At 41.0% G+C, this 25217-nt stretch overlaps 1 protein-coding gene across 4 annotated transcripts in view; it reads left to right on the top strand.

The window, feature by feature from the left end:
* The window catches only part of QSER1 (glutamine and serine rich 1), an 85454-nt gene that overhangs the window by 14410 nt on the left and 45827 nt on the right, over positions 1–25217 (top strand). The window contains exons 2-3 of one of the 4 annotated variants that reach the window (XM_073347727.1): positions 15765–15877; positions 16718–16879. The exons of 1 other annotated variant lie outside the window; for it this stretch is intronic. In XM_073347727.1, the coding sequence (XP_073203828.1) occupies positions 15765–15877; positions 16718–16879 (275 nt within the window). Of the gene's footprint in view, positions 1–15764; positions 15878–16717; positions 16880–18538; positions 18645–24124; positions 24210–25217 lie in introns of those variants that run through there. 2 more of the 4 variants (XM_073347729.1, XM_073347728.1) reach the window with 2 other exon arrangements.

Genomic DNA, 25217 nt, shown 5'->3' with positions numbered 1-25217 from the left:
CAAACAAGCTTGTTTACATTGAAGGGAGATACTGCTGCCTGCTTCTTATTTACAGTGTCACCTGAAAGTGAGAACAGGCGTTCACATGGCACTTTTGTAGCTGGCATTGCAACTAAACATTCATATGCCCCTTCTGTGCTTCGGTCACCACTCCAGAGGACATGCTTCCATGCTGATAATGCTCGTTAAAAAAATGTGTCAATTAAATTTGTGACTGTACTCCTTGGGGGGAGAATTGTATGTCTCCTGCTCTGTTTTACCCACATTCTCATATATTTCATGTTATAGTAGTCTCAGATGATGACCCAGCACATGTTCGTTTTAAGAACACTTTCACAGAAGATTTGACAGAACGCAAAGAAAGTACCGATGTGAGATTTCTAAAAATAGCTACAGCACTTGACCCAAGGTTTAAGAATCTGAAGTGCCGTCAAAAATCTGAGAGGGACAAGGTGTGGGGCATGCTTTTAGAAGTCTTAAAAGAGCAACACTCTGATGTGGAAACTGCAGAATCCAAACCACCAAAAAAGAAATGAACCTTCTGCTGGTGGCATCTGACTCAGATGATGAAAATGAACATGTGTCGGTCCGCGCTGCTTTGGATCATTATCAGGCAGAACCCATTATCAGCATGGAAGCATGTCCTCTGGAATGGTGGTTGAAGCATGAAGGGATATATGAATCTTTAGTGCATCTGGCACATAAATATGTGCAACACCAGCTACAACAGTGCCATGTGAATGCCTGTTCTCACTTTCAGGTGACATTGTAAACAAGACGTGGGCAGCATTATCTCCTGAAAATTGTAACCAACCTTGTTTGTCTGAGTGATTGGCTGACCAAGAAGTAGGACTGAGTGGACTTGTAGGCTCTAAAATTTTACATTGTTTTATTTTTGAATGCAGGTTTTTTTGTACCTAATTCTACATTTGTAAGTTCAACTTTCATGATAAAGAGATTGTACTATAGTACTTGTATGAGGTGAACTGAAAAATAATGTTTTTTTGTTTTTTACAGTGCAAATATTTGTAATCAAAAATAAATATGAAGTGAGCACTGTACACTTTGTATTTTGTTGTAACTGAAATTAATATATTTTAAAATGTAGTAAACATCCAAACATATTTAAAATAAATGGTATTGTTGTTTAACAGTGTGAACAAGCACAATATTTTCTTTTAATCACTTGACAGACCTATAATAAAATTAAAAAGTTGACCCCTCATGAGGAAAGAGCCACAGAAAATCAAAACAATACAAGAAAAGTAGGAATTCTTTATGTGGAGTAAACCATGCAAATATAATTTATCCATGGCTTTCTCCAAGATTTTAGGGAAGGTCAGCAGGCCAGTCAGCAGGAGAACTGTGTGAGCCCCAAACATGAAATTTGAAAATCAAATTGCTTAAATTGTTGTTTTGTAGTATTTTAATCTAAATTGAAGTTTATATGAGCATGTATTTGGAGAAGGGATCTGTGATTCTGAAGTTCTCATGATGGCAGTGGCTTCAAACTCTTTGTCATGCTTATAAGAAAAGTGCCACCACGCAAGATGAAAGTCACAGCATCTTGTGATTTATGTATAGTAACTTTTTGTAATAACTACAAATAAAGTAAAGTTCCTATGCATGAATCAGCAGAGCAGTGGCACTCAAAGCCCATCTCAAAACTTTATTCCCAAAATATTTTTAAAAAGCAAACAATGTCAAAATTATGATTATTATATTATTTTATTGCAACACACCTATATCAGAATCCAGACCCTCTTGTTAGGTGCTGCACGAACACAGAAATGATCCCTGCCACAAGAAACTTAGAGTCTAATAAAATGGTAAACTATGTACTTATTAAGTATCTTCCTCTGGTGGTGTACCTAATACCAATGACAATCAACTGGTTTGTTTTTTCCTTATATGAGGACTGGTACAAATAGTGGCATCTGTGCCACTGCAGAATCGAGTGGTAGTATTCTTGATGGTTATTAATTGTTTAGAAGTATTGCTAAAATCCCTTACTTTAAGAATAATTTGGGGGAAACAGGTCAGAGGCAGTATTTTTCCTTCTGACAGATTGTGCTGTCCTTGTGAATGCAGACAGTTCAGTCTGAATCTGCCTGATTTTATTTGGAAAATAACACAGAATTTCCTTACTATTGAAGACACTTGAATCAGCCACTGAGTAAATGCAGTGTAGATAAACCAAATTATTTACCACTCAAAACAGATCCACTGATTGAAACTTTGCAGATATTATCATGGAGGCAAAAAGTCTATTTTGACTTCTTTATACTCACACCATTGTACTTCAAAAATCTTTGCAGTTGGTCAGTCAGATTCAAATTGCAGCTTCTGCTACTGTTGCTCAAGCTTTCTTTCCTCCTGCCTCAGTTTGCATAGTTCATTCATAAACCAGAGTGATCTGGAAAGACAGACTTTGGGAAGAAGGTGCCTTGGGGATATTCTATGGATATTTGAGGACAAAAAATCATTATAAACTCTTACCAGACAATTGAATGTTATGTCACATGGACAACATTCTTCCTCAAACGTCCCTAGAAATGCTCTGGTACCATCAAGCTTAGAGGGCCTGGTCAGATGATCAAAACAAGTCCCTCACCCTGACAAGGGAGGTGTGCCACAACCTTAAATTGCATGAGTGAATAGTCTGATGATGACTTAGGGAAAACTTCCAAATATTAAACCTCCAATCCTATCCCAAACATCAGATCCCAAGCATGGCCAGCTGTATGACCTGAACCAACATATTGGGCTCTGATTTCATAAGCTTGAGAAATCTCCCAAGAAAATTTAGATGCTGCAGGAAGTGATGTCCGTGATTCATTATGTGACATTTTTCCCCTTTGAGAACTAATGCCCCAATGTGGATCAGATGCAAAACTAGGACTTGAAATTTCCCAACCGCTCCCCCCCACAATGTTGAATATGCAACTTCCTAAACTAAATTAGCAGTAAACAGGAATTGCCATGATCTCATCAATTTCACAGCTGTCCAATGGTGTTTTGAACAGCAGCAATGAAACTGGCTGGAGTCTTGTTTCACTGTGTTGCAATACTAGAATACTAGTTTTTGGGGGGGAAGGAAGAGAGCAGTCATTCTCCACCAATAGCAGTTGTCAGTGGGGCTCTCATGGTTTCAGATGGCCACAGAGTAAGATATATGTTACTCTGGTCAGTGTCACAACTAATATTCAGAATGGCTATTGGTAGCAGTGAAACTAGTCAGATCTTGCCATCAGCTGCCAGCTAGGAAAGCTGTGAACAGCAACACCAATATGATCTGCGGGAGCAGTTGCAAAAATGGGAAGAGGTGAAAGGAAGTTACTTTGAAGCTTTCTGTTCTTTTCCAGCAGTGAGGATGGGAAGGGAAAGAGACTGGAAATTCTCCCCTTGCAGTGGTTGGTGATTCATAGATTTATAGATACTAAAGTCAGAAGGGACCATTATGATCATCTAGTCTGACCTTCTGCACAAGACAGGCCACAGAATCTCACCCACCCACTCCTGCGAAAAATCTCTCACCCATGTCTGAGCTATTGAAGTTCTCAAATTGTGGTTTAAAGACTTCAAGGAGCAGAGAATCCTCCAGCAAGTGACCCGTGCCCCATGCTACAGAGGAAGGCGAAAAACCTCCAGGGCCTCTTCCAATTTGCCCTGGAGGAAAATTCCTTTCCGACCCCGAATATGGCGATCAGCTGAACCCTGAGCATGTGGGCAAGATTCACCAGCCAGATACCCAGGAAAGAATTTTCTGTAGTAACTGAGATCCCACCCCATCTAACATCCCATCATAGGCCATTAGGCGTATTTACCATGAATATTTAAAGATCTGGAGTACTGTGTCCAGTTTTGGGCCCCACACTACAAGAAGGATGTGGATAAATTGGAGAGAGTCCAGCGAAGGGCAACAAAAATGATTAGGGGTCTGGAACACATGACTTATGAGGAGAGGCTGAGGGAACTGGGATTGTTTAGTCTGCAGAAGAGAAGAATGAGGGGGGATTTGATAGCTGCTTTCAACTACCTGAGAGGTGGTTCCAGAGAGGATGGTTCTAGACTATTCTCAGTGGTAGAAGAGGACAGGACAAGGAGTAATGGTCTCAAGTTGCAGTGGGGGAGGTTTAGGTTGGATATTAGGAAAAACTTTTTCACTAGGAGGGTGGTGAAACACTGGAATGCGTTGCCTAGGGAGGTGGTGGAATCTCCTTCCTTAGAAGTTTTTAAGGTCAGGCTTGACAAAGCCCTGGCTGGGATGATTTAATTGGGGATTGGTCCTGCTTTTGAGCAGGGGATTGGATTAGATGACCTCCTGAGGTCCCTTCCAACCCTGATATTTTATGATTCTATGATCAATTAATTACTATGGTTTGGAAGAGGGAGGTACACTGTAACTTAACTATTTTTTTAAATAAACTGTGACCTTTATTTACAAAATAAAAGCAAACTAGATTTGTGCCCTTGTTTGTTAATTAATTATGTATAAAAAGAGCCTGACAACCACCTTCTTCCCAACATCCCAGCCAAATAAAATAATGCTTATTTTTTAACCTGAAAATATCAGGAGTGTGAAGTCTTCTTTTGCCTGTTTTTGTTTGTTTACCTTGAAGATTGATAACTTTAGAAGATTTCTCAGCCCCAACTGAAGAGGTCTGGATGTTCGTTAAATAGGATTTAATGAAACTAGAATTTTAATCTTGAATAAAAGTGACTTCTTCTCTTTCAGTTAATAAATTTTCAGTATTTCTCTGATGTTATAATCGCACCACTTTTCCAGTTGCACCCTGTGTAGATAGTCCTGAATTTTAGAGCTGATTGAAAAACAGCTACAAAAATTGTGGAAAATGTGTTCCTTTTTTTCTATTGAATTTTGGAAAATTTTGACCAGCTTTACTGAATTTTGAATGTGTGTGTTTAACAACAACAAAAAAACATTCAGACTGTTTTTATACATCAAAAAGAAGCCAAGAAGGTCAAAAGTTCAAACTCACCTTTTGAGATCACTAATATTGATGTTTAAAATCAGTCATCTAGATATAAATTATTTTCAGATATATAGTTCAAACTGTATTTGAACTAATTTCACGAAAATGGTGTTGTAATTCTTTGCTATTAAGAACTCTGTAGGTGGTTTTTTATCTTAAGCAGACAAGCCAGCACTTGCATTCAAGTATTAAAATACTTAGTAGCTGTAAGAAAACCTTATGCCTTCAGTTAGCATGCACTTTTTTTTAAAGTCAAAGAATTCAGCCATAAGAAAAAGAAAATTAAAGGAAGACTGTTTCCTTTTAGCTTTGAAAGTGTTGTTTTGCTTTTTAAAATATAGAATATATTCACTATAAAACAAAACAAACCCTCATAAATTATGGAATTTGGCTCTGTATTCAGCCAATCCATGCATATGTAGATCAGCTGTACCACAAAACCTCTTTTTATTGGAGGTTCACATCTGAGTGATTGAAAGCTAGGAAATGGTGAAGATTTCACAATAATGTCTTGAGCGGTGTTCCATCCAACTCACAGGCATCTCAAACATACTCTCCATAGGTGTGCAGGATAATTGAAAGTGGGAACTATTTGAGGTTATAACAGGAGATGGTGAGATACACAAAGACATCTTTTAAAAATCGGAAGTCAGATCCTACTGAGGAAAATAAATGTAATGCCGATTTTTCAAAAAGGTTCTTGAGGCAATCCTGGCAATTACAAACTGGTAAGCCTAAGTTCAGGACCAGGCAAATTGGTTGAAACTATAGTAAAGAACAACATTATCAGACACATTGATGGACAAGATATGTCAGGGAAGAGTCAACACAGCTTTTATGAAGGAAAATTATGCCTCATCAATCTATTAGAATTCTTTGAGGGTGTCAGCAAGCACACAGATAATGGTGATCCAGTGGATACAATGTACTTGGACTTTTGACAGGGTCCCTCACCAAAGGCTCTTAAGCAAAGTAAGCAGTTATGGGATAAGAGGGAAGGTCCTCTCATGGATCTGTAGCTGGCTAAAAGATAGGAAACAAAGGCTAGGAATAAATGGTCAGTTTTCACAGTGGAGAGAGGTAACTAGTGGGTTCCCCAAGGATCTGTACTGGGACCAGTGCTGTTCAACATATTCATAAATGCTCTGAAAAAAGTTTGTAGAGAATACAAAATGAAACAAGATAGTTGAAGTCCAAAGCTGACTGTAAAGAGTTACAAAGGGAACTCAATAAAGGCAGTGACTGGCAACAAAATGGCAGATGAAATTCAGGGTTGAAAAGTTAAAAGAAATACACCTTGGAAAACATAATCCCAACTATACATACAAAATGATGGGGTCTAAATTAGCTGTTACCATTCAAGAAAAAGGTCTTGGAATCTTTGTGGATAGTTCTCTGAAAACATCTGCTCAATGTGCAATAGCAGTCCAAAAAAAAAAAATTGAAAAAGATAAAGCGAAGGGCAACAGAAATGATTAGGGGTATGGAACAGCTTCCATATGAGGTGAGATTAAGACGACTGGGACTGTTCAATTTAGAAGAGAGACAACTAAGTGCGGGATTTGATACAGGTCTATAGAATCTTGAATGGAGTGGAGAAAGTGAATAAGGAAGTGTTATTTATAGTTCACATAACACAAGAACCAGGAGTCACCCAATTAAATTAATAGGCAAAATATTTAAATTTTTTAAAGCAATAAGCAATAAGTAGTTCTTCACTCAACACGTAGTCAACGTGTGGAACTTGTTGTCAGGGGATGGTGTGAATTCCAAAAATATAACTGGGTTTAAAAAAATAATTGGGTTCATGGAGGATGGGTCCATTGATGCCTATTAGCCAAGATGGTCAGGGATGCAACCCCATAGTTTGAGGGTCCCTAAACCTGTGACTGCCAGAATCTGGGACTGAACTGCAGAGGATGAATCACTCACTAATCGCCCTGTTTTGTTCATGCCCTCTGGAGCATCTGGCTACTGTTAGCAGGCAGGATACTGAGCTAGATGGACCATTGCCTGACCCAGATAAATTAAAATTCAGTAACACTAAAATCAGTACCCAGAGTATAGCAGATGATGCTGAATTGCGTTACTGTTGCAGTAAACCTTTCAAGTTCATACTAGTTAAATAGCCATGTGATCTTCCTTCTGTCCTAAGCTCCATCTATGTTATGTTTGAGTAATATGCTCAGGGACACTGAATAAACACAGGTTATAGATAAGGATAGATGATATTATTAATATATTTTCATTCTGGGCATTAAATATCAATAGTTAATACAAATGAGCTGAATTTATATGCATAGAGATTAATATAAAGGCAGATATATTGGCTAAAGAAAAATGAGTTGTAAAGTACACCTCAATTTACAAATAACTTACTTACATATCTGCTATAATTTAGAGAGAACAGTATTTCTAATTAGATTAGTCAGAATCAAATTTCTCAATATTTTTCCTAGAGATTGAGAGGCTTTAGTGACTTTTGTTAGCAGTCTTGCACCTAATTGTTGTCCAGAAGAGATCCTATTCTAGAATGCCTTCCTTTTTCAGGGAAGAGGAGAGAGGTATCTGTAATCCAGGGACCCCCTGGTGCCAACTGGAAAAGGACCTGAGGGTACATAAAGTTTTATAGGGATCCCCGGATCAGATATATGCATAATATGTCACTGAAGGATGACTTGAGATCTCAACTGAGAGCCAGTAGCCCACTAGTCGTCATAATCATTGCAAAATGTAGCTATTCTAAAAATTATGTTCTTAAGGCTTTGAAGTTTAGGCAGGTTACCAGGTGGTGATACATCTCAAAAATGTTCCTTTACGACAGGAGGTAACAAGCACCTATCTCCCTGTCTGGCCATTTGTGCATTGTTTATTGTATGCCTAGCTGCATACTAAGCCAGGTGCAAACTAAGAGATCATGAAATCTACAGGAAAGGAAATCTGCAGAATGAAATAAACAACAGGTGGTGTCCTGTTTATGAATAAAAACTAAGGATTCTTATGATATATCTTGGAGTGCAAAGGAACACACTGAGTCCTTCACGTAGGAGGCAAGCTGACAGTGAGCTTGTCTCATGAAAGGAGGATCACAGCCAAGGCTGACTGTAAAGAGCTGCAAGGATTTGTGGTGAGCAATACTCTAAAACAGTGGTTTGCAAACTGCAGGTCACGACCCAGTAGTGGGTTGCGGAATGGAAGGCACTGGGTCGCGGCGGCCCTGGTCAGCACCACTGGCCAGGTCTTTAAAAGTCCCATTGGTGTTGCTGCCCAGCTAAGGCAGGCTAGTTCCTACCTGTTCTGACACCGTGCTGTGACCCGGAAGCGACTAGCAGCAGGTCCAACTCCTGGGGGGGCGGCGGGGGGGCACTAGGCTCTGCGCACTGCCCCACCCTGAGCACCAGCTCCACACTCCTATTGACTGGGAACTAGCCAATGGGAGCTGGGGGGAAGGGAGGGTGTCTGTGCCTGCGGACGAGAGCCATGCGGAGCCGGATCTGCTGTTGGTTGTTTCTGGAGCGCAGCACGGTCCGCAGTGCCAGGGCAGGCAGGAAGCCTGCCCTAGCACCCCTGCTGCGCTGCTGACCAGGGGCTCCCCGAGGTAAGCCCATGCCTCAACCCTGCTCCTCAATCCCCTGCCTGAGCCCTGAGCCCCTCCCAAACCTAGAGTCCTTTCCTGCACCCCAAACCCCTCATCCCCGGCCCCACCCCAGGGCCTGCATCCCAGCCCAGAGCCCTGACCCACCTCCCACACCCCTGCACCAGCCTAGGCCCCCTTGCATGCCCTCAACCACTCATTCCCAGCCCCACCCTGCAATCCTCACCCCTGCACCCTAATCCTTTGCCCCAGCCCTGAGCCCCTCCCACACCCCAAACTCCTCATCCCCAGCTCCGTTGCGTCATGGACATTAACAATTTTCTTCAACTGGGTCACCAGAAAAAAAGTTTGAAAACCACTGCTCTAAAAGATATGAGAGTATCTTGTTAATTAGGTGTCAGCTCTAGAATGCCTACTTTGATTTTATTTTATATGTACCCATTTGTCCCCGATACTTCTGTTTGCTATAACTTGAATCTCTGTGCTTTGTTAAATAAACTTATATTTGATTTCACAATAAACATATCTGCATGCTGTGTGTTACCTGGAGCAGTGATCTGAGGTGGAACTGGTAAGCTGGGTGTACTGTTCCATTGGAAGCAGTGAATCTATTAATACTGCAAGCGTCGAGTGGACCAGAGACTGGACGCTTAGAGGACTTGGAGGTTGGAGTGTGCCAATTGTTATTCTGTAGAGTCACAGCAGGGCCTGGGAGGCCCAAAGGGGAGTGCTTGTTTTGCCTGGAGTGGATGCAGTTGGGGAGCTGTCCCCTGGAGGCCCAGACAGAGCTTCCTCAAGTAAAGGGCAAGTGGTAGCGAGGTGCCTCACAGCCCTGGGGAAGAATCACCGCCCTCCTTCTCTGCCCATTGAAATCCTTTTTTAGAGTAATGATAATTTTTGCTTTCCTGCCTGTCTAGCTGCTGATATGATTATGTTTCTCTGTTTCAGTGACTTTAAATTAATGGCTTTTGTGTGCATTTATTCATGGTACTTGAATAGCGATCTTGCAATGCATCAGGCCTCTTCAATGAACTATTCCTGCTTTCAGTAAGTCAGGAATCAGCTGCTCAAGAAATGAGGTCAAATCACCTCCTTCATCTCTCCCTGGGGGTCAAACCATTTTTTTTCCTTTGATTTGATTCTTCTGGAGTTCAAGCCTATTAGTCAGAGACCTTTGTCACTTTTTGTAGACATGCATGGAGCCTGGGAAAAAAATAAAATCAATTTTCTGCTTGTGTGTCTGAATAGAGGCATCAGCATTAGAAGTTTTAGTCTTAGTGGGGTCTACAAGAGTTTCCAGTGTTGTTACCTAGGCTGATAGTATACAATTTCCCATCTCGAGCAGCTTGTGCAATATTAGGACTTAGAAAATTTCCATTGATCTAAAGGATCTAATTTTTCCATCAACAGGAGTTGGAACTGTTGCTGCTTCAGAGCAAGGTGGCAGGTTCATTGGACCCACAAAAGGCTCTTTTGCTTTCTAAAAGTTCTGAAAGCTGCTTTTTAAATCTTAGCTTGCCTAAAGTTCAATCTGTAGTTCAATCACTTAACAACTTTTTGATGAGGTTTGCTCAAGAATTGCTAAATTCCCTGGATGTTGAAAGAACAGTAGGTAGCTAATCAAAACTATCCTCTCTCCATTTGCTAGCACCCTTTAACACCCTTTAAAGGTAATCTCTAAACGCTTGTCAAAAATAAAATATTAAAATATTTTTTGCTTGTGAATTCTTTGCTGCATGAACTGTAAGAAAGTAGCATTTCTTGGGGGAAAATGCTATAGTCTGAAAAGCAGTACTGAGAAAAGCTCCATGTCTAGACAATGTTTATTGCAACAAAATCATGTTGTCTTGTAAGCATAAAGTCCCCTGCACTTTCTCCTGAATTTAGGAGACATACAAAATCTGCCACAAAAACGAAGAGACTGCGGGAAACTCTGGAGTGGCAGCTAGTGTGATTAATTTGCTGGCTTTTACCTCTGCAGACTAAATTCATTCAAGACATAGATATAATAGATTGATGAGTGCTATGAGTACTTGATGAGTGCTATAGAAATCCCTTTAAATAAATCAAAAACACTAGTATTTAAATTGCATCTAAAAATTTTCTTGTAAATTAGGCTAATCCTTTCAATTTGGGATAGTTAGCATTCTTGATGCAAAAGAAGCTCAGTAACACAACAGCATGATGGGTTGTTGTACATCAGGATTGAGGTGTGTTAGTAGAGATAAAAGTAAATACATGAATTTCACTTACAGTAGTGCTGAAGAGTTTATTGTAAAAAGTTAATAATAGTACTTGATATGAAGTCTCTGGAAAGGGACTAATTTAAAATAGTTTCTTTTCTTTTTGTTTGGTTTCTCCTTTTTTCTTTTGATTCTGTATAGATATTTAAAAAAATATCAGAATTGTTACCCTACACAGAGATGTTGCTGTCCTCTTTTTAAAAAAAACAAAACAAAAACCCTCCCGCAGCCCCTTCAACCACTTCACTGTGTGGTATTAAATTCCTTACAATAGAAATGAGAAAGTCACCATGGCTTACTTAAATTGAGTGTTAAATATTTTTGGAACATTAAATAGCAATTGAGGCTAAGAAATACAAGTCATGAGATATTATTAGAGGTGTTTATAACCACTAATATCAATTAAAATTAGCTAATATAGAAGCTGGCGTATGAAGGACTGTTCAACAAAAGTGAGAACTTTTCTGAAATTGTTTAAAATAAGCGATCAAACTGACTATACAATGGACTAGATGTCCATGGCATTCTCATTCAAACATGATGTTTATAATTTTGCTTTGTATATTAAATACATTAAGCATTCATGTGCTTAAAATGTATTTCATAAAGATACCTCAGGCCATAATCTTATTTCAGATTGTTCATGCTTGCATTCAGGCACAGCACATGAATTATATGATCTGCAGGGATATGTGTGGTTTTCTGAGATAAGAATCTACACTGTTAACAATTTAGTGCACAATAATTGCTAGCTAATTGTTTTTATTAAATACGATATTTGTGTTGAAAGACAAATTCATTTTTAAGATTGAGGCTGCATTAACTCCTGACATGGGTGATTAAGAAAGCATAACAGAAATACTAGATTCTTCAAATATTTTCCATGACATAAATATGAAACTTTAATTATTCATTATTGTTAGAATTTTGACATTCTGATGATAAACAAAGCATTTTAGATAGTGGATATACTTGAGATAATGGTATAAGTTCTGCTGTGTTCTTTGTTATGAAGTGTGCCATTTTGGGATAGCTTGTCATTATACCTCCTGTTCAAGTAGTTTTTGTCATTCAGAGACTTCCACCTCACCAAACTAACTTAAGAGGTTGTCTTGCTGTGTATGGATGTAATGTTACATTTCCATTACAAAAAAGGAAGGGTGGATAAGAGAAGCAATTACTTTTTCTAAAAACAGTCTGCACCAAAGGACCAGAATAACCAAATATTGTTTAACTCTTCAAAATATTCCAACAGACCACTTTGAACAGAAAGTCACCCATTATGCAAATGTGGATTTTTCACAGTGTGGGAGGAATTGTCTGTTGTGTAGGGAAAATATTTGAGGCAGTATGCCCCACAACCTTTCCAGTGCTTGCAATGCTTCTAGTGCACTAGGTCAAAACACATTGCAGATTCAGGACATAAAATTTCTAAAAAGCAAACCTTGTGGGAAACCGCCTATGATTGGCTCTTACCCGCATTTTGGGGAAAGGCAGCCAATCATGGATACAGCAAGAAGGAGGCAGAGCTCTCCTCCCTCTCCACTCAGCAATGTGACATTATTCTTCCAAGAGGCAAGGGGAAAAGAGGGAACAGAAAGAGCACAGCAGTTCAAGGCAGCTCCTCTACCTCCTTCCCTTTCTCTTCTGTGAGCAACAGGTCAGTCTGCTCTCTGCTCCTCCTCCTTCCCTTCTCCCTGGCCTGAGACAAGGAAGAGGGGACCCCACTGCAGCCTCCCCCAAGCCTGGGATAGGGGCTGAAGAATCGTAGGAGGAGCAGAGGTGATGTTTGGGGGGGCAGAATTGATGGGGTTAGGTGGAGTGCAACAGTGGTTGGGTCAGAATTCATGGGGGGCTTGAGGGAGCAGGATTGATTTGGGGATGGAATTAATGCCTGTCAGGGAGATGGGCAAATGTGGGGGTTGATCTTAGAAACCCCCACTTTTGTCAGACCATATTAAACATTGTGCCTGAGGCCTCCCTTAGAAGGTTGTCTGCCATGCAGTGAGGGTCCGTTTGTCCCAGAGAATTTCTGCAAAACCAAGCATACTCCTGCTTCTTGTAAATGCTTATAGAAGGAAAAACAAGATATTCTGCCTTAGAAGTAATTTATTTAGTGAGAATTTATAGCTAAACTTTCAAAAACAAGGAACAGAATCAATTATATGTTTCTGTGGATGTTACGGAAAATTGTACTCACTGTAACCAAAGTTGAAAATTTCTTCTAGATCAGATCTCCCAAGGTTAGAATTTGTATCACTGAATATAATTCTTGCTAATAATACTTGTATAACTTGAATTGATGATCTGTTTAGAATTGTACTTTCCATTACAATCCAGTCTTGATATATAAATTTAAAAGTTAAACATATGTGACTGACTGTGTGTGTATTATCAAATTCTCTGTTGGGCTGGAAATATAACAGTTTTTACAATGAGAGAACAGAAAATAACTTCACCCATAATGAAATACAGTTATGTCTGCCAACTAATCTTAACAAGGATACAAATCAGTAAAAATGTCTTGTGTCACAGAGCACAAGAGCCAAACTCAAGTGATTTGTTAATATTGTCACAACTAAAGATGCAGCTATAAAGAGGTAGTCTCAAATAGTTTTTTCGACTTTAATACTTTTTCCTTCATAATTTATAATAAGCTGCCAGAGTGGAATCCTATATATCACTGAAAGAAATATTGCCAAACTGGTAGGACAGAGCATTTGATGTATGCTTACCACTGAACAATATGAAGAAATTTGCACAGTGCTCAACAGTCTGAAGTGGTGCCAAACTGAGCATTGGTGATTAGGGGAAAATAATTATCATCTGCACATAGGTGATGATGTGCTATGTAGTGAGACCAAATGATGTGCACAGTAGCCATTTTTAGGATTTTCATTTACTCTTTTTGTATGCATTGTTTTTGTAGCTGTGTTGGTCCCAGGATATTAATAAAACAATTTGGGCGAGGTAATATCTGTTATTGGACCAGCTTCTGTTGGTGAGAGAGACAGAGTTTTGAGCTTACACAGCACAGAGCTCTTCTTCAGGTCTGGGAAATGTATTTAGAGTGTCCCAGCTAAATACAAGGTGGAACAGATTGTTTAGGGTAAGTAATTAACACGCATTTCACCTTGATAGTTCCTTGAAATATGCATTAACTACTTATGCTAAACAATCTGTTCCACCTTGTATTTAGCTGTGACTCTCTGAATACATTTCCCAGACCTGAAGAGCTCTGTGTTGTGTTAGCTCAAAAGTTGGTCTCTCTCACAAACAGAAGCTGGTCCAATAAAAGATATTACTTCACCCACCCTGACTCCGTAGTTACTCTTTTTGGCAGCCTGGAATGGTGGCTACATGAGAGTGCTTAAGCACTGCATTTGGAAGAAAAACTGAGGACTGACACAATCACAAGGGCCAGCTATGACAGAAATGTGCCTGGAGATTCTAATAAAGCAATGTCCCGCACAGAAAGGTGCTCAGTGCCTCATGTTGTGTAGTGGGCGCAGTGTTCTTGCTGGTCCACCAAATCTACACTGTTTGCTCTTGTCAGCTCTGCAAGCTTTGTTCCTTTGTTTTCACTAGAGATGACAATTCTTGCAATATTTGGTGACTTTTTGAAAGTTTCCCATGATGTCATGATTGCTGGCATCAAACGCTCAGTTTTTCCCTTATACAGAGTGACTGCTTTCACATCGCAGGGGATAGCAGAGGGTTAGTGGAGTCCCCTTCTCAGCAGCCTCCAGGGAGGCCTGCTTTTTTTTTTTTTTTTTTTTTTTTGATGGGAGGGGGCATGAGTTTAAGATTGAATTTAATGCTTGAAATAATCAGACACACATAGGTTCAGGCAGTTGTACCCTAAAGGCTCAAAATCTAGAAGGCAAATGAAAAAGCTATAATTTATTAGCTTAAAAATAGTGATATATTTGAAAATAATCTCATGGGTTTTTTGGTTCTGACTCATGACTTTTGAATGCTTGGACCTGATCATATTGCACCATAGTCAGAAGTCCATTGATGACTCAGTGTTCCTGTTGCTCCTGCAGAACTGAGCCTGTAGAAGCTTGAAAGTAATTTCTGCCCCCTACCAATTATCTGCTTTTCTAATTGGCAAACATTAGCTTTTTTGTCCTGTGTTTCTAATGGAGCTTGATATTAATGTTGCTTTTCTTAGTTTACTGTATGCATTGGCATTATTGACATTAGCAAAGATCTAGACATAGTGTATTTTAACTGTTTGTATCACTTACGCACTTTTGCTGGCAATAAAATTGATAAAACTCCTTGATAATTCAAACGGCTTACTATAAAATGTAAACATGATCTACAATTTTTATTTAATTATATTTACTAGTGGAGGTCCAAATGGATGGGGTATTTTTGGCCATATTGCCACTCACTATTGTTGTTAGTTTCGCCTTTTTCTGTTTTATTCTAGTAAGGAACAAAACCTTTTAAATGTTCTTTCATTCTTGCTATTGTTTAGCCATTTTAACATATTTGTTAAAATAATATTCAGCTTAAACAAATGAATTTAAATTGAACAAGAAATTGATGTATTAGGGTGTAATGACTCACGTATAGATAGTGGCCCACTAATGCAGATAGTGAAGCAGTAAATTGCAAAAAGTGTATATTCACTCTTTCCCATCACTAAGCAAATATCACTTTTTTCTGAAGTTAATGCAATATAGAATTTTTGTTGTTGTTGTGAACCCAAGTTTTCATCTGGCCAGCTGGTTCATGTAGTACCAATTTTTAATTACCCTTTAATTTTTAATTACTTTTTGTCAAGTCCTTGCTCAACCACACATATCATGTCTTGGTGTTTTTCCTTTATACAACTTTTTGGCTTCTTGTCAGAGTTTCATCTACTTGTTTCTTTGGTTGTGTGTTTTGTTTCCCACATATAATTTCTTCCTTTAGCATAAGCTATGGAGGAGGACATCCATCACACTCGGAAACGGATCTTCTTCACAGACAGACATATGCAGCTTCTCATCAGCTTCCAGGATATGCTACCACCCACCATCCTACTGGTAAATGTCTGTTGTATGAACACTCAATTTAAATAGCTGCTCTGTTAAATACTATATGTTTAAGCTGATTAATTATATAGTCGTAGGGAGCCTGTAATGCAAGGTGTGGCAAAGGCTATTTCAAGAGTGAATTTACTATTTCAGCAATTTACTGAGCCTTCAACCATGAGTTTGTCATGAGTGTACAATGGGGAAGGTAACTAGAAAGTGCAATGCTTCATCGTCTGGCTTACTAGCTCTATGAGCTTTAAAAACAAAAAAGTCCTCTGAGTTTTTTCTTTCAGATATTGAGCATCAAATTTTCAATGACAGTCAATAAGTATCTAACTGTTAACCTATTCTACCCATAAGAGTCAAATATTCTGTTGGTCTCCAAAGCCAGCTGCTGAAATTGTGCCAACAATTTTTGTGCAAATCAGATACTTAGAAGCCTAATCCATGCAAGTCTGGACACACAATTGTTCTTACTAATTTGTGCAACCTTATGGTGTAGTATTAAAGGCTAACTAAAAATATAGCTTTAAAATGTGGTAATAGTGAATGCCTTAGAAGTAAATGATGTAACCTAACTGGTCATCACTTCATAAAAATGTGAGCCTGTGTTCTGCAATCTAGATATTAACTTGTGTTGCATATGAAAGAAGAAGACTTCACAAAAAGAACAGTGGGACAAAACCTGGGGGAGTGGGAAATGCATATCAAACTTAAAACTAATAACTTTGCTTCCTACGAACAGGAAGGGTTTGTAGTCTTTGGGTAGCAATGATATCTCTGACTGTGGCTTGCTCTTAAATTTGCAATAGGAGTTCATTGGGATTTGTATATTTGTTTTTTTCCAAGGTCTTTCTGGAATATTTGATACCAGTATGCACAGTGCTGGAAGTAACACTAAAGAAACTTCAGTTATGAACTTTCTCTCTGCAATTGAGTCTCGCACTGCTCAGGCTGCTTCTTCAGGAGCTACCCTTTTACCACAATTCAGGGCTCCGTCATGGCAGACAGGTGATATTTTCTTAATTTTTAGCACGCTTGTAAATTTTTATATATGTGTGTATGTATTTAAAAGTTGAGTTTTGTTGATGTAATAAATAAGACTGAGATGAGAATTCTTTCTTAAACTCCTCTTTTCGTTATTCTTAATTTTGTGAAAACATTTCCTCTTGAAACAAATTTTTTCATATTGGTGTTAGCCTAGTGAATATTTCTTGAGAGTTGAAAAAAAAAAAAAAGAAAGCTTCTCAGCCACTTCTGAATTTAGCAATTATGAAAAATTTGCACATCTCCCACATCCATTTTGTTTTGCACTATTATAACCCAAGCCAAGCTTCTCATTCAAATTTTTGAAATTGGCAAAACAAATACGGTCAGATCAGTGGTCCACCTAGTCTAGTATCCTATCATCTGCCCATGGCCAACCCCAGATGCATCAGAAGAAATTAACAGAACAGGGCAGATTTGAGTGATGCATTCTCTGTTGCCCATTCCCAGATTCTGGTAGTTGGAGATTGAGGGATACCCAAAGCATGGGATTACATCTGTGACCATCCTGGCTAATAGCCATTGATGGCCCTATTCTCCATGAATTTATCTAATTCTTTTTTAAACCCAGTTTATACTATTGGCCTTCACAACATCCCCTGGTAACAAGTTCCACAGGTTGACTGTGCGTTGTGTGAAGCAGTTGTTCTTTTAGTTTGTTTGATACTTGCTGACTATTAATTTCAGTGGGTGACCCACTAGTTCTTGTGTTGTGTTATGTGAAGGGACAAATAACAGTTCCCAGTTCCTTATTTACTTTCTCCATATCCCCTTTTAGTTGTCTCTTTTCAAAGCTGAACAGTCCCAGTCTTTTTAATTTCTTCTCATATGGAAGCTGTTCCATACCCCTACTCATTTGTGTTGCTTTTCTCTGTACCTTTTCCAGTTCTAATATATCTCTTTTGAGATGGGGTGCCCCAAAATTTCATGCAGTATTAAAGACATTGGCATACCATGAATTTATATAGTGACACAAAGATGATATTTTCTGTCTTATTATCTATCCCTTTCCTAATGGTTGCTGACATTTTGTTAGCTCATTTGACTGCCGCTGAACACTGAGCGGTTGTTTTCAGAGAATTCTCCATGATGACCCCCACGTCTCTTTCTTGAGTGGTAACAACTAATTTTGACCCCATCATTAGACATAGTTGGGATTATGTTTTCCAGGGTGCATTACTTTGCACTTTTCAACCCTGAATTTCATCTGCCATTTTGTTGCCAGTCACCGCCTTTAGTGAATTTCCCTTGTAACTCTTTGCAGTCAGATTTGGACTTTAACTATCTTGTGTAATTTTGTATCCTCTATCAGAGGGGTAACCATGTTAGTCTGTATCCATAAAAACAATGAGGAGTCCAGTGGCACCTTACAGACTAACAGATTTAAGGTGCCACTGGACTCCTCATTGTTTTTGTATCCTCTGCAAACTTTGCCTCCTCACCGTTTACCCCTTTTCCCAGATCATTTATGAATATGTTGATCAGCAGTGGTCTAGTACAGATCCTTGGGGGACCCACTATTTATCTCTCTCCACTGTGAAAACTGACCATTTATTCCTATCCCTTGTTTCCTATATTTTAACAGCTGCTGATCCATGAGAGGATCTTCCCTCTTATCCCATGACTGCTTATTTGGCCAAAGAATCTTTGGTGAGGGACCTTGTCCAACTATATCCACTGAATCACCCTTGACCATGTGCTTGTTGACCCCCTCAAACAATTCTAATAGGTTGGTGAGGCATGATTTCCCTTTACAAAAGCCATGTAGATGCTTCCCCACCATACTGTGTCCACCTGTGTGTCTGATAATTGTGTTCTCTACTATAGTTTCAACCAGTTTTCCTGGTAATGAAGTTAGGCTTACTGGCTTGTAATTGCTAGGATCACCTCCAGAACCTTTTTAAAAAAATGGCATTACGTTAGCTACTCTCCAGTCATCTGGTAAAGAGGCTGATTTAAGCAATAGGTTACATACCACAGTTAGTAGTTCTGCAATTTCATATTTGAGTTCCTTCAGAACTCTTGGGTGAATACCATCTGGTCCTGGTGACTTACTGTTGTTTAATTTATCACTTTGTTCCAAAACCTCGCCTACTGACACCTTAATCTGGGACAGTTCCTCAGATTTGTCACCTTAAAAAATATGGTTTCACTGTTCCTCACTAGCTCCTTCTTGTACTTAACCAACTTCTTTCCTATCCTCTTCTCTATGGTATAAGTTCCTCCTTTAATAGATTCATCCCTTAGGGATGTCTCTGCCTGAACTGTATGCTCCTCCGTAGCTTTCGGCTTTTCCCCAGCCCTTAGTTTAAAAAAATCCTCTCCAACATTTTTAGTTGTACATGGAAATCCTCATTAGGGACTATGAACAGAATAAATGTGAAAGTACTTGGTTTTGCAAAAATTTATGAACATTTGAAAATGGTTTAGTGGGAATGCAAGGATGTTATTTTCTCTAGTGAATTAAATTTAAACTTCCAGTATCTATTTGGACTTACTCACATTAACAAAAAATGTAAATCAATTAGGTTTAATCAGACTTCCTCAACTAGACCATCCACACACCCTGGCAAGTCATGTATTCTCAACCCTCTCTCCCCATACCAATTATTTTCCATAAATGTTTCTACTTAAAATTCATGGATAACCTTGACTGCTTCTTCAAGTGATGGTTCCTATGTGTATTCCACATATGTGTATGAGTGCACGCCATGTGCCTGAGTCAGGAAATTCTTCAGAGCAGTGTCTGTTGGCCTGCCCATGCTCAGTAGCTCTCCTTGTGCTCCTGAGTGAGGGTATAAGAGGCAGTCCGCGTCAGTGCCTTGCTAGTTACTTGTTACTGTTCCATGGTCACTACTTCCCACCCAGAACTCAAGAAGCCTGGGAGTTTTGCCTACTGAATCATCTGATGGAGAAGGCTATGAGGCCCCTTTCCAATCTGGGACAGGGAGACTGCCCTGTACATGAGCCTTAACTGCCTGGCAGAGCCCCTGCAAGCATGTGCCTTTGAGCTGAGCCATCAATATCTAATCCCAAGGACTCTTCTTCCAGGTCTCCACATGAGTGTTGAGGGCACTCTCATGGGTGCAAGAACAGATCCCCATTGAGGACTGTCCATAAGAAACACACTTCCTCCCTGAGCCGGTCCATTGTGATTGGAACCTAAGGAACAAGCTCTGATGCAACCCCCCCAAGGTGCATACAAAGAAAGATCCACCAGTTTTGTCCGTCACCTTGGTACCAAAACATAAGGATAGACTCTCGCTAGTTCTGTCTATGAGTGCTGGTCTGGACCCATTGTTGGTACTGCTTCATCCACCTAAAGACCATCCAGTCACTGTAGATTCACCAGATCCATCAGACTTAACTGTGGGAACCTCTTGGATACTAGGATGTATTGAGATTTATGTAACACCAGAGATTATATTCCTCCCTTTTCCAGTCTTGACTTCTTTCCATCCTGGTCCTCTGGAGGAGGAGCCTGCATTACTGTCCCAGGAGCCGTCTCACCTCCAGCCATACGGCAGGAGTGCCCTGGTACCAACAGCGCCGTTGCTACTGATGGAGCAGTTCTTGGACTTGGATGAATCTGAGGATATGACCGCACTGGTATCTCCGCAGAGGCAGTTGAACCCTGATAGACAGTTGAGTGGTTACGCTCACCATTCCCCGGTTATGACCCCGTCCCCTTCCAGGGACTGCTGGTACCAATTTCTTTGGGGTCCCCCGCAATCCATTGATTCTGCTTTCTGGCTTTATTGGGGTCCATAGGATCCTTGTGGCAAGCATCCAGGCCCCTCTCAAGAATTGTGCTTTTCCTTTCCCTCTCACCAGCCAGTTCTGTTGGTGTACAAGCAGGAAGAGGTGTAACCAGATCCGCAGGTACCAACGGGTCTGACGGGTGTCTCTTCATCATCCCCAGACAAAGTGATCACTCCTTCTTCACCTTCTCTGTTGGATGATCATTGCCGGGACCACTCTTATAGACCAGGATGTAGGCAGTCTGGTCTAGGAGTCAGCTCTAGAGGGCAGAGCAGATGCCCAGGTTGGGAAATGAAGCCAAGGGTCAGCACTAGAATCATTTGCCAATTACCAGAGCCAGGAGTCAAGCCAGAGTCAGAACCAGGAATTGAAACTGAGGGTCAGAGCCGAGGTCTGATACAAAATGCGAGAGCCAAGGATAAAGCCAGAATTGGGGTCAGAAGTCTGAGGCTGGGGTTGGAGCCAGGACTGGTAACTTATGATTGGAGGTGAGGTCTAGGGGCAAGAACTGGAGGAGAGGCAAGGATCAAGCACGGAGCAGCAGCATGGTGGGAACAGGGGCGAAGGCAGGGGTGAGGCAGGAGCCAGGAACAGAGCAGGAATCAGGGACAGGTTTGGGTACAGTCCTGGCTCCAACCCTGGACTCTGACCCCGATTCTGGTTTGATCCTTAGCTCTGGCGTTTTGTATTAGACCTCAACTCTGACCCTCAGTTTCAATTCCTGGTACTGGCTTAAAGAGTGTGATTGGACCGATCAGTGGACCCAGAGAAATCTCCAGTCAGGGCTCCCATGGGTGGTGCCTTGGCTGAGGCTATAGTCCTACTAGCTTCTCAGCCTACTAAGTTTCAGCAGGCACTGGATGGAGGCCAGGGTGAAGCAGCAATCTGGGGACACCCAGGTCTGGGTTCAAGACCTGGGACATCACATCCAGGAGCTGTTGCAAAGAGTGACCAGTGATCTACAGATCCTGTTAGAGGAGATCCAGGACCCTCAACACCAATTCCTGGACATCTTGCAGCCTCAGGGACCGAGAAAGTTGCCTCTATCCATCAGTGAGGCCGTGCTAGAACTGGCTAGAGGAGTATGGCACACTCTAGCATCCTGTGTCCCTACATCGAAAAGGGCCAAGAGGTGGGTTTTTGTTCCTGCTAAATTCTTATTCTACCATCCTGCCCCCAACTTGCTGGTAGTACAGGCAGTTGCTGAAAGGGCTAGGTCCCACTATCAAAGGGCTATTTCAGCAGATAAAGGGTGTAAGAGACTGGACCTCTTGGGGAGGAAAGTCTTCTCCTCTGCAGGCCTGCAATTTCATGTCACTAACTACCAAGCATTGTTTGTGAAACAAGATTTTAACTTCTGTTCCAGGCTTGTGGACTTCGCAGACAAGATTTCCACAGAGGTTAGGGCCCAATTCCATCATCCTTTAGATGAAGGGAAGTTAGTGGCAAAGATAGACCTCCAGCTGCAGTGGATACGGTGGACATGGCTTCCAGAAGTTTGGCCACTGGTTTAGTCGTAAGGAGGGGATTCCTGGCTACAATTGTCAGGGTTTCCTAGGGAGGTCCAAAATACTATCCAGGACCTTTGCATCCCAAACAACAGAAAGCTACCCCTATATTGCTCCAGAGGAGACATGGGTTGCATCTCCCAAAATCATGCTCTGCTTACGTCTTGGACAAATGGCCTCATAAACTCCTTTCCTCCCATTCCCCTGCTTCCACAGGTCATAGGGAAGATAGGTCACCACAGAGCCACCATCATTCTCTTAGCACCCCACTGGCCCAGACAGTTCTGGTTTACGGAACTTCTAAGAGTGTCTTCCCATCAACTTATCAGGATTCGGCCTTTAGACCCATAGACTTTAAGGACAGAAGGGACCATCATGATCATCTAGTCTGACCTCCTGCACATTGCAGGCCACAAAACCTCACCCACCCACTCCTGTAATAGATCCATAACCTCTGGCCAAGTTACTGAAGTCCTCAAATTCATGATTTAAAGACTTCAAGTTACAGAGAATCCACCATTTACACTAGTTTAAAGCTGCAAGTGACCCATGATCTCCTAACCCTATATTGGGGAAAGACCAAATATCCCAATCCAGGCTCATTCCACCACGGCCTGGTTTTTGGAGGGAGTTGGAAATAGAACACTCATGTACAGTCCCTGTTCAGGTGATCCTTAATCAGAATAGAAAAGAGTCTACTAGAATCTGTTGTCAGGCCAAATTGAGATGCTTTTCATCCTGGGCACAGCTGCGCCAACATTACCCAGAAACTGTAAGCATTCCAGTTGTTCTTAGACTATTTCCTATTCTTGAAGACTTCAGTTTTCTCTATTAGTTCACTACGAGTACACCTTGCAGCAATTAGTACCTTACTTCTCTGGTGGGAGGATGCTCCACCTTTACTCACCCAGCTACAGTATGATTCATGAAAGACCTGATCAGGACCTTCCAACCAGTGCTTAAACCTACCCCTCAATAGGACCTGTCCAAGTTCACTATGGTGACTTGTACCATGGCCCACTTGTCCATGAAGTTGGCATTCTTAGAAGCTATCACCTCAGCTAGGAGGGTCAGTGAGTTCGGAGCCATCATGGCAGACCCTCCTTATACAGTGCTTCTCAAAGAAAAGGTTTCTCTTCGACTATACCCCAAGTTTCTCCCCAAGATTGTTTGAGTTCCATATCAATCAAATGATACTTGCCTGTATTTTTCCTAAAATCCCATGCTTTCCCCTGAAGACAAGAGACTTTGCTCCCTTGATGTCTGCCATGCCCTGGCATTCTACCTGCAAAGAACCAAACCCAATAGGAAATCTCCGAGGATCTTTATTGCTATAGCAGAGAGGTCACATGGGCAGGCCATATCCCCCCAGAGGATTTCTAAATGGGTCTCTGGATGCATCTTAAAGTGCTACAAGTTAGCAAACATTCCTCCCCCTGAGGGTATCACAGCTCACTCCACACAAGGCCAGGCTTCTTCCACAGCGTCTGTCAGATGTTCTGCTGCAGCACATCTGTGGAGTGGCCCCCTGGAATTCAGTTCACGCGTTAGCGATGCATTGTGCCCTAGTTTATGCCTTGGCTGCGGATGCAGCACAGGTATTGGCAGTAGTGTAAGCATCTTTGCTACCAGCTTCCTCACCTGCCTCCAGTCTGGTCTCCCTGCTTTCCCATCGTCCACATGTGGAATTCACATAGGGAGCATCACTTAAAGAGGAAGTGGAGGTCACTTGCTGTAACTGGAGGTTCTTCAAGATGTGTGAACCTTACACGCATTCCCCGACTCGCCCTCCATCTTCTCTGCTTCGGATCCGGTTGAATTTGTGGTAAGAAGAGGAACTGGAGAAGGATTGACTCGAACTCCTTCTTGTACCCTTGGTCGGGACCGTGAGGAACGCGACTGAGCTTGTGCGGGCAAACGGACGCTGCTTTGAAGAATTTCCAGACTCAGGAGCATGGCATGTATGCGTATCCAAGTATGGAATATGCATAGGGGCCACACATCTCGAAGAACCTCCAGTTACAGTAAGTAGCCTCCACTTTCACAATACACTAAGTTGTGGGTTTGTTTGTTTTTTTAAGAGTATCTCCTAAATTTGAGTCCTACATCCATGTTTAGGCAACTAAGTGGTTTGATTTTCAAAAGTGCTGAGCATGTGACAGCTTTGTCTGAAGCCAGTCTGACCTTTTTCTTGCTTTCACAGGTCAAAACTGAATAGCTATTCAGGCAGGTTCACATATCATGAGTAGGGTATAGAGCCAGCCACATCAGCAAAGGCAACCTGAACTAATAAGGTTGCTGCTACTGCCTTCTGCTTTTAAGAAACAGCAGCTTTGCTGAGGTGGTGCTGGTGTGGCTGGCTTGGCATGTCTCCAATGATGTAAGAGCTGTAGGAATGGCTTGAATCTGTCAAAAGGAAGAACTAAAAACAGATCCATGAGGGACCTTTATACATCTACAATTGAAACAGAAATAAATGAGTTCCTTTCTTAAATTATTGTTATTGGCTATTATTGTGCCCTTATCCTCATTTTATAGAAGGTGAGGACCAGTTTAAAAAAAAAAAAAAAAGTCCAGCTGCATTTAATGTTGTTTTAAATGCTAGTGTTTATGCATCAAAATAATATTTATTTATACTACTTCAGACAGGAAGAACTCATAGTTACCGCCCTGTCTGACAGATGAAAAAAAGTTGGCATATTCTAGTAATTCAGCTTCTTTGAGTGCTTGCTCATGTTGATTCCAGGTAGATGTGTGCGTACTGCGTGCACAGTCGTCAGAAGGCTTTTCCCCAGCGGTACCCGTCAGGTTGGCTGTGGAGCCCCCTGGAGTCACGCCTTCATGGCGGTGTATATAGGTCCCTACTGACCCGACACTTCCTCAGTTCCTTCTTATCGCCAGTGATGGTCGTTGGAGCTGCGTGTCTCTCTTGCCTCGGCGAGTGTTTCCCCTAGTGATCAGGCTTTTGAATATCCTGTAAATAGTTTTAGTTAGTGCTTGTCTTTAGTAGTTAATTAGTTAGATAGAAGTGG

Source organism: Lepidochelys kempii, chromosome 6 (assembly GCF_965140265.1).
Source record: "Lepidochelys kempii isolate rLepKem1 chromosome 6, rLepKem1.hap2, whole genome shotgun sequence".
Lineage (NCBI taxonomy): Eukaryota > Metazoa > Chordata > Testudines > Cheloniidae > Lepidochelys > Lepidochelys kempii.
The sequence above is the reverse complement of the archived record's forward strand: the minus strand, read 5'-3'. Positions and strand labels throughout refer to the sequence as shown.